We start from the raw sequence: 15,495 nt of genomic DNA, 5'->3' as shown, positions 1-15,495 counted from the left end.
TCTTCCCGCTCACCCCCCCTCCCAACCTGTTTCTGGATGACTCTCTTTTTTACCAGGCATTCCGTTCTAATTAGCTAGCAGACTTCTCTCCATTATCACTAAATTGGAAGAAAAAGCCTAAAAGTAGGGCCTAATACAACACTTGTACCTAGAAACAATTTCTCATTTCAGATTGTTTTGATCATCCCTTCTGAGGAATTATTTAGTGTAACTTAAATGCTAGTATTCTGAATGGGGGTTTGTAAAAACAATAACAACCCCACAGTCTCTCTGAATTTTGGAAGAGTTGGATGAAATATAGGCTTATTCCTTAGTCTACTTGTTTAGAGAGGTTTTTAATGTTTGATGTTTCAAATGTCAGAGGCCCCTGCAATGGGCTAAAGAAGTGCTATAGTGTAAAAGTTTCTTAAATATTTATTTCCAATTTAAAATTGTCAGTCACTATTTATATTATTAAAAACACCTGGAGGTTGAACTTCTAGCAAAAATATACATTTCAGTTTCAGGATTGCTACAACATCCCAGAAAAGAAAGAAAGAAAGAGTGTGCAGTCCTCAAGTGCTGGAAATACATGCCCAGCAAGTCCTGAGGGATAGCAAGATAGCAGGTGAAGGGGCTTTCAAGGGTGGTGGGTAAAGATGAAGGTTTAGGGCAGGTGAAATTAAAAATCACAAACTCCTTGTCAGTGATCTCTGGTTCCTGCTACATGAAGGCTCCAAATTGCTTTACTAAGACACATTCCACCAGCCTCACAGCATTCCTGTGAGGTAGAGATGAAACACACCAGTTATTTCAACCTGGAAATAAAGAGGCACAGCAAAATCAAGTACCAGCCAGTCCATCAGTGCAACCCTGGAAGAAGATCGCAAGGATTAAGCAACTTACTTCCCTACACTCGTAAGGAAAATAACAAGATTCAAACCAATTCTGTGTATTAGCCATCATGTCTAGGTAGTGAACAATCCTAAGGTTGAAAACCACAAAGGATCCCATTACTATTAAGGACTCTGCGGGTGGTGGAAGCAGTTATGGAATGGGATTTGTTGCTAAAGCACTGAGGGTCCCTGATATTGGAAGTGGCAAGGGGGGAGGCAGTTCTTGTTTCCAGACAACTATGATCCCAGGAACCACACAGACTGTGCCAAAAAGAAAGGGTTTCAAAGCACAGTAAGTGTTTGCTTTATCTGAGACAGAGAGGATCTGAAATGGCTCAGATGAGTGCTTGCAGGATCTTATGTGTCTGAGAATTTTACGCACTAATCAGCCTAAGGGAAGATGAGTCAGGCATGGTAACATTGTAGGGCAGTGGTTTTCAACAGGCAAGAGAGATGGATTGCGGCAATGCTACCACCGCCATTTTGCTTTGTGGCAAAGATGGATGACCTTTCCTGTTTGCACAGGGTCTTGGAAGTAGGTCCCGTTTTCCATGTTGATGTTCTAGGTGCTACTTAAATAGGTCTTGCCTTTGCTATCATGTGACCAACATCACCAAAAGGTAATTTTGTATTCAAAGGATGAAGTGCAGAATTCAAAGCTGTAGCTCCATCAGTGTAACTGAACTTCTGCACCCTAAAGCCCCTGCCTCCACCCTCCTCTGGAGGGTTGGGAGACCCCCTGGAGCAGATTTGGCGGACACGCAGGGAGAGAAAAAGAAACTCAAGCGCTGTTGTCCGAGTGGAACTCTGCTCGTACAGTGCTAGATACAACCCTTAATGTTGTCTGGCAGATGTAGAAGAGGAGCTTAGAGACAACACATGAGCACTTGGACTACAATTCTATACTCATCTGAACTTACCACTTAAGAAACTGAACTTATTTTCTAGCCTTCTACAGTGGAACCTCGGGTTACGTACCATCCTCCTTACGAACACTTCAGGTAACGAGCTCCGCTAACCCGAAAGTAGCGAACTTCACCCTGAAATGCGAGCGGAAGTCGCGTGCCAGTGGCACGGCAGCAGTAGGAGGCCCCATTAGTGGAAGCACGCCTCAGGTTAAGAACGGTTTTGGGCTAAGAACGGAACTCCGGAACAAATCGCCGTATTTTTCGCTCTATAAGACGCACCAGACCATAAGACGCACCTAGTTTTTGGAGTTTCTGAATCTCAGAAGCCAGAACAACAAGAGGGATCGCTGCGCAGCGAAAGCAGTGATCCCTCTTGCTGTTCTGGCTTCTGGGATAGCTGCGCAGCCTGCATTCGCTCCATAAGACGCACACACATTTCCCCTTACTTTTTAGGAGGGAAAAAGTGAGTCTTACAGAGCAAAAAATGCAGTAAGTTCGTAACCAGAGGTACCACTGTATATGGATTGCATTCCAAGGGCAAAAAGGGCCTAGACTCTGGTACTGTCTGAAAAAGAGCTGGTGGCAAATTAGCTAGGTTATAATCAAACTCTAGGCAAACGAGTGGCCGAGTAAAATGTCCATGGTGTTGATTTTACATTTTTGCTTACTTAATAAGGAATGCACATAGGTTAAGGGCATCTTTCCAGTAAGGGGTACAAAATGATATATCATGGGTTAAAGGCATCTACTCTCTGAAGGGTGCAAAATGATAAATCATGAGTTATTGCAATAAAAGATTTCTACTAGTAGTTCAGAACAGCTGAGCTTTGTGGCTTTAAAACAGAAACACAGGAAGCTGTCTTATACCTAGTTAGAGCCATCTTGTTCAGTCCTTCGTACATTGCCTGACAGCTGGGGATTGAACCAAGAGCCTTTTGTAGGTAAAGTATTTGCCCTACCCCTGAGCTACGGTGCCTCCCCAAAAGCCACAGTTGGGACAAAAATAAGTTCTCAAAGTTCTGTCCCAGCCCAAAGACATCTATTTCAGCATTGCTGAAAGCAAGCACACATAAAACCAGTAATCTCAGCATGAAGCAATGGAGTTGGTAATTCACACAGATTAGGCTCTCTTGTTCAGCAAATCCACTCCACAATTCCCAATGGAAAAGGTTCTCTTCTCGTCTCATTTACTGTGGCTGGAGTGGAGAAAAATCTCACAGGTATGTGGCTTACTTTTTCAGGTTACATAGGCACTAAAAACTGCACATCATCAAGTTCCCGAAGATGGAGTGTTGGAGGACAGGAACTCGTCAGGAACTACAGCATCAGAGAGAAGAACTATTGTAAATATTATTTCCCTTCTCCATAGACTGTCAGGGAAATCCAAATTAAAAATATATCACGCAAGATGTCGCACACAAAGCACAGAAAGATCAACCTATCTGCTCATCATGCCCAACATAGTCTGCTCTGGCTTGCAGCAGCTCTCCAGGGTATCGGGCAGAGGTGATTCCCATCACCTACCCCCTGACCTTTTAACTGGAGATGCCTGGGATTGAATCTGAGACCTTCTGCCTTCAAAGCATGTGTTCTGCTGAGCTATGCTCCACAGATATATTAGGTAAACTTTATAGCAGCAGACTTTTAAAATATCCCTATCTTCTAGTGAATGGCCTTTAGAGCTCTCTGCACCTAAATCTAGAAAATGAAGACAAAATGCTAAAATTTCTGTTTGGAGGGAAAGAAAGAAGGAAATTGCATTATTTGAGCTGAAATGGTTGGACAACTAGCAGTTTCAAACAAACTTTGGTGCCACCTACACATCCGTCACCACAAAGTTGTAAATTATTACATTCTGTTTGTTATGTCAAGATTGTTTGGACAGAAAGTTCTCTCCCTTTCTGAAAGCATACTGTCTATTTGAAATGTGCAGAAATAAGTAAACTTGCCTAAGGCCACATAGCAACAACACAGTACCTCAGTGCCAAGGCTAGCAGGCCATACCCAAACATCATGCTAATCTGGGAACAGTATACTGGAAGTCACAGGTGGAAGAAACTTGACAACTCACACAATGCATCAACCATGTCTAGGCAGAATGGTCTCACACAGGCATGTAACAATGACCTCCCTGCTGCCACTAGAGATCCTCCTGCAACTGACCAGCAAAGAAGACCAGTGTTCAAAGTGAGCTGACAACTGCAAAAGGTGTCTGGTGAGATCCTTAAGGGCTGAAGGAGGACCAACTCAAGGAAATCAAAAGGAGCCAGAATCTGATATAAGGCCTTTAAAAATACAGTAAAAATTGGTAATCTGATGAGGAAATGTTGAGGGAGTGACATTGAAATGCTGTGGTTTTTGCTATCTATCACTTTTTTATTACGAAGGTGTAAGAAACAATGGGCAGAACCAGCAGAAAGTGCCGTATGTGCCTCTGGCACTGCAATTCACATATAAAGTGTCTTCCTCAGATATTTTGGGCAGCACAGGCACTGGATTCTGCCATAACGTATTTTAGGAGGGGCAACACGTGTGTAACATCACGTGTGGTGGGAGGAGGCCGCAGGTAGGGCCAGCGGGGCCCGCTGTAGCCACGTGAAGGCCCTATGGGGCCTGTCGCAGCAGCAGGAAGGCCTGACAGGGTCTCCAGCAGGCCACAGAATATTGAGGGGGCTTGGCCCCTCCTTGGAAATTGGGGGGCACTCGGTACCCCCAGATGGTGCCCCTCTTGGGCAGTCTGGAGAATACCAGGATGCAGGAGGTGAGGAAGTGCAGCAAAACAAAAGCAATCATCACTGTCTTCACTAACATCCTTGTATTGTCATGACCTCACAGTGGTCCATGGGCTGCCCTTTGAAAAGCAAAATCCACATTATATCTAGCCCAGATAAGGAGACACCCAAGTGCTTATTCAAGTGCAGGATCTACCTCGGAAGGAAGCAAATAGACTTTTGGCAGGTACTATCTGAGAGCAAAACTTCCACGACATCAGGCTCAACTTCATTTGGCAAGCACTGAAGCACAGGGCAAGGAACAGAAAAAGAAACCCGCCTCTCTGCTGTAAGCTTGCAAGTGCCACAGAGGCCCATAAAGGGCTTCAACAAGCTACACTATAAAACAACCCAAAGGAGAGGGGGGGGGGGAGAGAGAGAGAGAGAGAGAGAGAGATGCAGAGGACAGGAGGTATGGCCTTTCACGGAGAAGGCATTTCTGTTTTTGTGCACCAAGGAGATAAGCAAAGGCCTTTTCCCCCTCAAAGTATCTCCACAAGGAGTGTCCGTACCCTTCATCAAACACTTGGAGGTTTCTTTGGGAAATGTATACACAGACACACACACGCATGAACACACACACGCCCTTTCCTTGTAACACCCTAGAATTTACAGCTGAGGGCCAAGCTAGAATTCAGAGTGCAATATAAAAATAATATACAACGGATATATGTTGCAAGTGCTGTTCCTGCTTGCTTTAACTGGATGGACAAAATCCGCGTTGTCCAACCGCAGAATCCAACCCACAGTTCAAACACGTTTGCAAGGTTGTGTGTAAACACATCAGCTGCTCTGGAACAGTGTAACAGCTGAACTGTAGCAACAGGTATTTAGCTTATGATGTGCCTTTAAGTTTCACTTAGTGTATGTTAACGGAAGCCCTGATCTACCACCATGTGATAGATGCCAAGTCTTTTGCTGTACAACACCCCCTCCCCTCTATGTACAGAATGCAGCAATCATAAAGAAAAAAGCAATTACAGTAGAAGGAATGGAAGACACAGGGGATTTCTTTGCTAATGTACAAAGCATTTTGCTGGATTCCATGGCTTTAACCTATCTCTTAAATATAGGCTCCTCAGTACATGTCCTTGTAGATTTCCTGCAAGAGTGGGTGCAGAGAAGTCTCTGTCTCTGTCTTTTTGATCTTCTGCACCAGCTGCGCATGCTCAGTCACCAACTGTCGCAAGTCAGCCATTTTCTGCAGCAGCTTAGGGAAGAGGTATTGAGTGTCTGGGTGGTTGGCCTGCAAGTGGAACTCGAGGGCCTGGAGGATATTGTCTTGAATCTCCTCTACCTGTTTAACGTTCATCAGGCCGGGACGGTCTACAAAAGGGAGAGAGAGAGAGCGCACAAAATTAGTTTCCAATCCTTTACCTGTCTGAACACCAAGAGAAGCTCAGACTAGCCTGCTCCTCAGCGTGGCATTTTGACATCTGTAGGGAGTTTTCTTCATGAAAGAGCATTCAAACATGTAGCACCCTCTCTCCTGAACAAATGCAAACATGTCTGCTGCCTGAAGTGATCTTAACCGCTTGATGATGTGTATTATATAGGTTGGGGAAACCAGGATGAATTCAGATGAGACGTTTTGAGCAAAAGGTGGGTGTTTTGATGTCAGTTCCCCAAGTACAAACTATGTCTTTTTTCCGTCTTCCTGCAGGCTCCAATATTGTAACTTCTGCAGATTTTTGGCACACTTCGTCTGAATGGGAAATACCCAACTCTTCCCCTCAAAAAGGTTATGAAAACAGTTGTGTGTAAGGCTATGTGTGACTAGTGCTGCATGACATCACTGAGGATGGTAACACATTCTATTCCACCCTCCCCACAATCTCTGGAGTTTTCCAACTGTTCTAAAAAAGATTTCATACACACACAGAAATGCACAGAATGAGCACATACATGCAAATGTGCTTCTATAAACAAGAAGACAAACAGAGTAGTGCCAAGGCTGCCTTGACCTCTCACTCACTATTTAAAGATTTGTTTATTTTAAACCACACTTTACTGAGCAATGCTGCACTACAGCAAACATTTACCTTTTTTTTTACTTTAAGGAATGAACAGGATATCTCCACAGCAAGGTTCATTTTCTTCTTCACTACAACTTTCTGTTAAATCAGTTATAGAAGCTGAACTGGGGTGTGTGAGATGTGGTACCAAAGACAAGGTCAAAATGGCCAAAGATCTCAACAGAGTTAAGAGAGATACTGAGGACCAAACAGTCATGGGAGGTAAAAGAGGAGAGAAAGAGTCAGCAAAGAAATAACAATAAGGATTTTTAAAGATTAAAAATGAAGAAGTGGGTGGTATCCTGAATGAGAAGAAAGTAACAAGGATGTTGTGGTAAGTGGTAAATTGGATGTGGATGCAATCCTATCCATATTCACTTAGAAGTTAGTCCAACTGTGTTCAGTAGGGGTTACTCTCAGGTAAGCTTGCACAGGACTGTGGAGAAGATGATTTAATCCTTTCTAGCTTTTTCATCCTGTCTGAACTGCCAGCATCACAATCGCACCTTCAAACTAATATTAATTGCCCTTAACTTAGCAGGATAATGGCCCAGTCTTCATCAGCAAGCTTTTAGAAAGCATATACCATTGCTAGCAAAGAACTCCCCCTTCTCACCTCCACACAGGATGATGGCAGCTACAAACAGAGACAGGTCACTGTCATCCAGCTCCAGGGCATTGAACTTCACAGCAAACTCAAATTTGGGCTCCATGATGTCACTGAAGGGCTTGCGCAAGCTGCGCAGGAACTCACGCGTCACAAAGCCATTCCCATTGGCCACCAGGAGTCCATCCTTGTTCATAATGGAGGCCAGCATTGCAAAGATGGCCTCGTGCACCCCGTATTTCAGCAGAGTCACTTGGTCATTAAGGTACAAGCTAATGAAGCTAGGGATGCTCTTGGCAAATTCTGTGAGCTCCCGCACAGTTTCCACGGATGTGCACTGGCAGCGGTAAAAAACGTGGACGCCAATCTCCTTGGATGGTGGTATCCCATTCACTAGCTGTTTCCACACGAGACCCTTTTCCGCTTGCCACAGGGTATCCATGTCATGAATCACAAAAGGCTACAAAGAACAAACACATAAGAGTCAGGATTCTGCAGTGAGGAATCAAGCCACAGGCTGAAGTGCAGTGGTGGGGAAGCCCAGGCCTGAGGGTGACATGTGGCCCTCCAGATCTCTCCATCTGGACCTCAGAGCTCTGCCAGCCACCCCCTCACTGGCCCTGCTCCCCCCCCCCACCAAGTGTTATTGCTTGACTGGAATGTGTTCTTCAACTCTGATAATGCCTCTAGCTTCCTACGATGGCAGACAGAGAATATCTGAGTCTGTGTAGAAAATAGCCTCCTCTACAAAGGTCCCTAGCAAACAACACTGTGCTGAATTCATAGAAGGAAGAGAGGAAGAAGAAGGAAGAAGGAAGAGGAGGAGGAGGAGAATGGCAAACAACTTCTTTAAAATAAAATTATTGCTGATACAGAAGAAAGATTGCACTGAGGACTTGTTTATAATCAGGATGGTGAGGCACTATACAAAACTTCAATTTACTGAATTCAGTGAAGTTTGAAGTGAAATACAGAATAAGCACTTCTGGATATTTCAGACACCGGTTCCAATTTAGAGTAAAAAAACTTGGGTTCTGCTATTATTTTCAAGGATAATTACCTTCTAGGATGGAGCAGGATATAAAATGAAAGCTCATCTTACCTATCTATAGTTATTATGACACCTGTGTACAATGATAAAGAAGCATTTTTCAATAGTACAAATGAATATGTATTACCACTATTTAATAATGCTATAGGGATGCCTACTTTTTCAACTTTTCACCCTAAAATTTTCTCCCACCTTTTCCTGCATGGTAATGCTGATGTCTATATAGCTCGATTTTATAGTCCCCAGTGAGCTATATGTATAAATAAACTTCTATATTTCTTTTGGGAAGCCACATGGGATAGAGCCTTAAAAAGGAAGGGGAATGTGTTTTCATGGGAAACATTCCCTCAGTGGAATCAATGGATTATAATTTTTTCTTTTCTTTTGTGCATTTAGGATTGAACTCAGTCACCACCGTTTGCACTAACTAAAACTCTGTACAGGTAGGTAGCCGTGTTGGTCTGCCGTAGTCAAAACAAAACAAAAAATTAAAAAAATCCTTCCAGTAGCACCTTAGAGACCAACTAAGTTAGTTATTGATATGAGCTTTCGTGTGCATGCACACTTCTTCAGATAAAACTCTGTAGAATAATTTGAGTACAGAAAACTTCTGGTTATCCTGGTGATGTAACTCAGGTCACACTGATCACACCAGCAGCCTCAATATCAACAAAACACCAAGCTTCTCTTTATGAGCAAGACCAAATAGTTGATTAAAGTTCTTTGATGTCAGAGAGTCTGCTTTGGGCACAGCATTGAATCTCTTGGACTGCAGATGCCAAGAGCTTGCCTAGCAAGTTCTGCTCCACTTTCATCCCTCTGGGACTGAGGTACTCACTGGAGTGCTGCTGGCTTTCCCAGTCAGGATGCCTCGTGCCTTCTTTTTGGTCATGTTGAAATTTTTCAGGTAGGCGTTGTAGATGTGCTTGGAAAATACTTTCAGGTCAGCTACCTGCTGGTTCTGACAGGTGATCTCACTTGCTGTCAGTCCTGCCACTAACTTCCTTTTTTCAGCTTCAGGCATGCGGCCGAAACGAATGGCTGAAGAAACGTAACAAAGAAGATACTGTTAGGAGTCTTGGGCCGAAATAGCATCCCCATGTCTTTCCAACTTTTTATTTATTGAAGACATTTCATATTACACAATTATAGGTGGACGGGGAGGGAAACAAAAAATAAGAGTGTTAATTATTACATTTATATCCGTCTTTTTCCATCAGGAAGCACAAGGTGGTGTTTTGGGGCACTGTGCTCTTGCACAGGTCACGTGACTAATGCAAGAGCGCATCCCAGAAGATGCGCAACCCAGTTTTCTGCTGGGACATGTTGGAGGGCATGGTGGCACCATTCACATATAAAAACTACCACAGAGATATCAACGTTTTCAAAAGTAGGTCTATGGCTTGGCTTTTAAAAAACAGGGGGTCCGCAGTACTTAGCTAATTGGGAACCACTGTTCTAAAGACAAAACAAGGAAAAATAGACTGGAAGCAATAGACATTGACATGCCTTTCTTAGGCTGTGTCCATAACAGTCATTTCCAGAAGGAAAGATATGCAGGTTGTGCAATGATTCCAACCCATTACCTGGCTAATGATGACTGCCAGAGCAGCATAGTTAGACACTCCCCGCCCCCAAACACCCCCACCCACAATACTAAACATGTTGCCTACAGAAAACACAAAATTCCATATCTAGGTATGTTTTTCTTCCTGCATCTAGAGCTAAGGAGAGGAGAGGAGTCTCACCGTTGTGCGACATGCCCAGGGAGAGGCATTTCTGAAAGCGGCAGTACTGGCACTTGTTTCGGTTCTTCTTCTGAATTTTACAGCTCCGCTCACACCTCTCGTACTCCAGTTTCATACGGATTGTTCGACGAAAGAAGCCCTGTTGGAGAGCAGGCAGAGGGAGAAAAGAAACAGGGAGTTGGGTCATTGTGATAACACAGCAGCTCCTTATAAAATGTCCCAGGATTGCTGTCAACTTGAGTCTCAGGACAGAGTATCGTTTTCAGCAACAAGCAAAGAGACTTCAGAACAATGGACCACACTACATGTTAACATACACATGGAGACGGACTGAAGGTAGGACAAAACTCCCAGCTTATGAACCGATTGCTTACAGATGTAGGCTTTGTATGGACAAGCATAACAATATTTGGAACTCGTTTATTAAAAAATACGGTAGGTTATAAATAACCATAAATCTATCTGTATAATAATAACATTCATATACCTACATACTAGACTTGCATATATGGAATTGTAGTTGTCTGCATATATAGTGATATAATATACCTTTTATTTTTATTTCTTTATTCACGTTTTATTTTTACTTTATTTTGTTCAACTGAAATATTCTCAAAAAAAAAATTTTTTTTTAACATACACATGGAGAAAAGAATGGTACAAGGAGGAAGAGAGCCTAAACACAATTGTCCCGTGTAAAAAACAGCAAAAAACAGACTTGTAGTCTCGCAAAGATCCAGCAGGGGGATATGAATAAACAAATCCAGCTTTTCAACATCCTTGTCTCTCTCGCTTTAGCTTCCCCTCCCCCGCCCCCTTTGGATAATTTTGGCATCACTTAGACATTGAATAACTCATCTCCTTTGGCATTCTGCGATTCCAACAGCCAGCCAAATGATCAGGAGCAGAATACGTTCACAGGTGTCCCGTGAAGTATATCAGCCAAAGATTACGTCTAAAAGTAATGTCTATGTTCTCAAGGAGACCAGAGTTGATGGAGAATAGTGACAGGGAAGAAGGGCAGAGAAGACGTAAAGCAGGAAAATGTCCCAGGCAAAACTCCTGTGCATATTAGGGACAAATTCCAGAAGGGTGTCCACGTTAGTCTGTGGAGCTTAGGAATATTACTACCAGTCCATTTCAAGGGATATTGTTACTTCATGTCCTCAGAATGCAGCACCTTGTTAATACTGTTTGCAGAATAGTGCTTTTGTTCTGTGCTATCAGAATAAAGGTTGGTCTTATACCATTGTTCCAGTTGTGGGTTAGAGATACTTGGATCTTTAACCTCTGAAGAAAAGATTCTGTTTCCTTCCATAATTTACTCACTGAAGCCTCCTATAACCTTGTGAATTACAGGAGTAGCTAAAACGTGGCCCTTGTAGATCTACTATAACATGTGTATAAGTCATACAATAAATGGCTAATAAATCATGCTTTGAGGAATAAAGGGGCTAAAATAAATGCATAGTTAAATGCAGTTAGAACTCAAAAAGAAAAGCAGAAGTGAAATTTGGCACGTAATTAGAACTGAATACACTTGGGTCAGACCAAAAGATGATGAACACAGACTTTTCTAATCAATGTGCTTAGGTCAGGGGTTTTTAGCAGCACAGACCAACACATTTCTAGGTTAAAGAAAGAAAAAGGAACTGGTTTGATGTCCTGTCTTGGGAAATGAGGAAATCCATTCTTGTTAGAAAAGGAGCAAGAAACAGGGCAAAAGTTTACCAACAGGGGAAGAGAACATTAAATATAAGAACTGGTATCTTTGTATTTGTTGCTTATTCTTTTGTGCATTGTAGTGGTAGCTTATTAAAACTTTATAGTCATTTGAATTTTCCTGATCAGTCACTGCCTGGTTTGGTTGGTGAAGAGACTCCTATGGACACTATAAATGTATGACTTCAAACACGGTGGTAAGAGTCTTGAAGGAGGGTGCTAAAGCCACAAAATCTAATACCTTCCAGGTGTTGTTAGACAACAACTCCCAGGAACCTTGGTCATCATGGCCAATGACCTGGGATGATGGGAGTTGTAGTTCAGTAATATCTGGAGGGTCACAAGTTAGCCACCCCTTCTGCATAGAGTTTGTACATTGCATATTGTCCATACCTTGCAACCCTCACATGCATGCACTCCATAGTGGAACCCCGATGCCTTATCACCACAGACCCTGCACTCTACATTCAGACTTCCTGAGGTTGCCTCATCACAGCCCATTTGGAGTTGGTCTGACAGAGAAGGTGAAGAACTCTGGGAAAGATCTAGCAGGGAAACAAAAATAAGAAGTCATTGCATTGCCGTTCTGCACCAGACACATAGCATCTCTACAACACAACTTCCTTACCCATATTTTCCCCAGATGCAACCAACCAGTTTGCATTTGTAAAGCACTGGGTTTCAGAGAAAGTCCAGCTTCAGCCTGTATTTGATGCAAACTTACCACTGTGCGTAACATGCTTGTCATTTTCTTCATTGGTTATTTCATCCTTCCAGTTCACAGAATCTAGCAATGCATTAGAATCCAGCAGTGCTATGGCATCAGAACCCACCTCCCCTCCCCAAAGCACAGAAGGTTTAAGTGTTTGAAACCAACAGTCTTCAACACATGAGACCACAGAACTGCTGTTCAGAATGGAGTTTATTGCGACTGCTAGCAAGAGGATCTCTCTTCTCAGTTAGGGCATGTTCTGGGTGCCTTCCTATTTCCTTTTCATACCCTGGTCAGGCGAAATCATTTTTTATTCAGTAGAATCGCTGAGTCTTTGACAGCCTTGTTTTTCAATGAATTAGTTCACAAAAAGATCAAAAGAAGGCAACTCAGGTATCTCTACAGGTCACTGGCAAAAGCTATGGTGTAACACTTGAAAGTGACCAACATAAAATATTCAGAGGAAAACTTTCCCACCATTCAAGTCCACAAAACTGAGGGTGGATTTACCCAAAGTTTGTGGCAGAAACACACTTGAAACCTTAGCCCAATAAGTTAAGTTAACTTGCCTTCCCTCACACTCATTATTACTTCAACATTCTTTTCCGCATCTGTTGAAAGGCTAATTCAAATAACTTCTCTTATTCTGGATATGTTCACACATGCCTCTTTATGTGAGACCAGCAAGTATTAATATAGTACCATACTAGCTTCAGCACTGTTTCTCTTAAGATCATGTCCAAACATAAGTTAAGGAGAGTAATTACAGTGGATTTCCCCCATAGGATGAGCCCAGCTGCCTTTCCCCTTTAAATCATAAATGACAGATTCACACATTGGTAATCTGAATCCTGATTTAGTTAACAGATTTACCCCTCCCCAATATTTCAGATCATCTTTTAAAATGTATTCTTTTGAAAGCAACACATGTCCATTTAGTAATTTAAAATGTTCATTCATCATCTATTTTTTATTAGAGGCAATCAGTTTAAGAGCTGAGAAAGTAAACCAGGGATGGGAGGTAGGTCGGTTTGTGATGTAACAGGCACCAGCCAACTAGTGCTGTACGCAGGTAGCTGAGCCAGTATTCTCTGAACTCCCCCTTGAACAGAAAATTATTTGTTTGCACTCACCATATTCTACAGTTTTCACAAAATTTATTAATCCTGTTTCCTCCTGCTTTGCTCACTTTCAGTGAACATTGTAAAGTTCTGCTATGCAAACTCCCTTGCTCAACAGCAACAGAGAGGAGAGACAACAGAACATACAGTAATGAATTCCTGCCCAGGCTGATTAAACCATCTGTGTCCTGTTGCATGACTACTTGCACGGTTCCCTGTGCTAGGGGAGTTCAGAGCAACTGGTGCTGTCTTTGATAGACAGGATGTGGGTGGCATCAGTTATTTCATGCCTGAGGAGTAACATGAAGGTGAGGCTTGGATTAGGTGCAAAGGAAGTGTAGTTTACAGAGGAGCTTCAGCAGAGAGGGAGCAATAAGCAGAAGAGAGTAAGATGAATGAGGGTCACAGATAAAAACATTAACCTGAAATGTGAGAATTCCTTGCATGAGGAGTGATAGGAAAGCAGGGTTGGGGCATTAAGATGAGAGGAGGCATAATCATGGCAAGAGAGGCAAAAATATTATCTTAGTGGGGGTGCTCCCAATTGTCTTGCATATGAGAAAGCAAAGGGAAGCCGACAAGCAGAAGTCCAAACCAGAAATGACCAGCTGGTGACCTGTGGGCCAAATCCAAGTCCTATCTATGCCTGATAGATATCTGTCAAAACCGTGGATAGTTTTTACAACATCAGCCAAGTACTTGACCAAGAGCATCAATAAGAGGAAGCATCAGCAGAATGACTATAGCCTGGCTATAAGAAGAGCATTAGAAGGAGCTGAATATCACCCCGTGGATGTAGTGTGTGAGCGTGTGACAGTGAAAGGGAGCGTGGGAAGAATGAGAGGCTGAATGAAAACACTAGAAATCCCATTTTCACCATGGCCAGTCAGAGACATCAGCAGATGCACAGAAGGAAAGGTCAGCAAGATGTTCAAACATGGGACTTGACAGAAAGTGAAAAGAGGGATGGAAAGAATAAATAAATTCAGGAGTCACGTAAAGGTGGCAGTTCAAACTGAAAGTACAAGCACGAACACACAGGGAGAGTATTGCAAGAGAGAAAAGGCTCAGAACTGAGCCTGCAGGACATCTGCAGGGAGGAGTGATCAAGAAGGGGTGAACGTCTAAACAGAGGGAGAAAAGGAGAACAAAAACAAAAAACCATAATCAGAGACAAGAGATAAAGAGTGTTGTGGAAAGGAAAAGAGGTAACGAGACAACTAGCTTGGGGTGGGGAATCAGCATAAAAGAATGAATTTGTCATATTGTGACAAATTTGCCTACTGAGGAGAAAGCTCACTGTAAAAGCCACCTACTGCTGCTTTAAAAATGTGTTGGATGCATTAGCCTGCTTCTCCAACCTACCTGTGTAGCTGATAGAAGGTGCTGAATTATCTGGTCCTTCATTTGGGTCTGAGGTTCCACCTACTGCCGTCAGTGCCTCTTCCTCTTCCTCCTCCTCTTCCCTGACCTCAGGTACTTCCTCCTTTGGCTGTTGCATAACTGATCACCACCCTTCAGTGCCCAGACTGCAGTCCCTGTCATAGCTCTGGCATCATCCACGTCTGTCTGGAAAAGGGCCCCTATCAGGCTGTTCCTGCTAGCCTTCAAGGAAGAGAAGGAAAATGTTAAAGAGCATTTGACAGGGAAACATTGTGCTATGGAGTCTTAGAAGGCCAATGGACCACTGTGTATATAGGGATTGGTAATCTGTGCTAGGACCACAAGCTCTGCACTCAATGCAAACTAGGCAAATGTATTCCAATGACAATGTGCCGATTTTCACAGGCTTGGGGTGTGATGGCAAGGACAGCTGTCCTCAAACTCAAGGACAGAGGAGAACGGGCCACTCAAGGTTGTATAAGGAAAGGAATAGGAAGCTACGAAAAATACAAGTGCCTTCCCATCGGTCATGGGACAATCACTTTAACCTCTGAACTGTCAATAAGCACAGAACTCTGCAAA

At 43.0% G+C, this 15,495-nt stretch overlaps 1 protein-coding gene and 1 long non-coding RNA gene across 2 annotated transcripts in view; one reads left to right on the top strand and one right to left on the bottom strand.

Annotated features, from left to right (window-relative positions):
- Positions 1 to 396: 396 nt before the first annotated feature.
- PPARD (peroxisome proliferator activated receptor delta) overlaps positions 397 to 15,495 on the bottom strand; it is a 45,306-nt gene continuing 30,207 nt past the window's right edge. Inside the window, exons 3-9 of the mRNA XM_083618001.1 lie at positions 14,896 to 15,135; positions 12,091 to 12,242; positions 9,976 to 10,114; positions 9,066 to 9,268; positions 7,186 to 7,636; positions 2,258 to 5,880; positions 397 to 2,020 (exon numbers count right to left, since the gene is read on the bottom strand). Of these exons, the coding sequence (XP_083474127.1) occupies positions 5,633 to 5,880; positions 7,186 to 7,636; positions 9,066 to 9,268; positions 9,976 to 10,114; positions 12,091 to 12,242; positions 14,896 to 15,031 (1,329 nt within the window). The 5' untranslated portion in view covers positions 15,032 to 15,135 and the 3' untranslated portion in view covers positions 397 to 2,020; positions 2,258 to 5,632. The remainder of the gene's footprint in view (positions 2,021 to 2,257; positions 5,881 to 7,185; positions 7,637 to 9,065; positions 9,269 to 9,975; positions 10,115 to 12,090; positions 12,243 to 14,895; positions 15,136 to 15,495) is intronic.
- Positions 7,939 to 10,083, top strand: LOC310764378. The gene is made up of 3 exons (XR_014549132.1): positions 7,939 to 8,090; positions 8,624 to 8,670; positions 9,950 to 10,083. It is a non-coding gene; the product is annotated as an uncharacterized lncRNA (long non-coding RNA).

Source organism: Podarcis filfolensis, assembly GCF_964270895.1.
Source record: "Podarcis filfolensis genome assembly, chromosome: 6".
Lineage (NCBI taxonomy): Eukaryota > Metazoa > Chordata > Lepidosauria > Squamata > Lacertidae > Podarcis > Podarcis filfolensis.
This window is presented reverse-complemented; position numbering and strand designations above follow the sequence as displayed.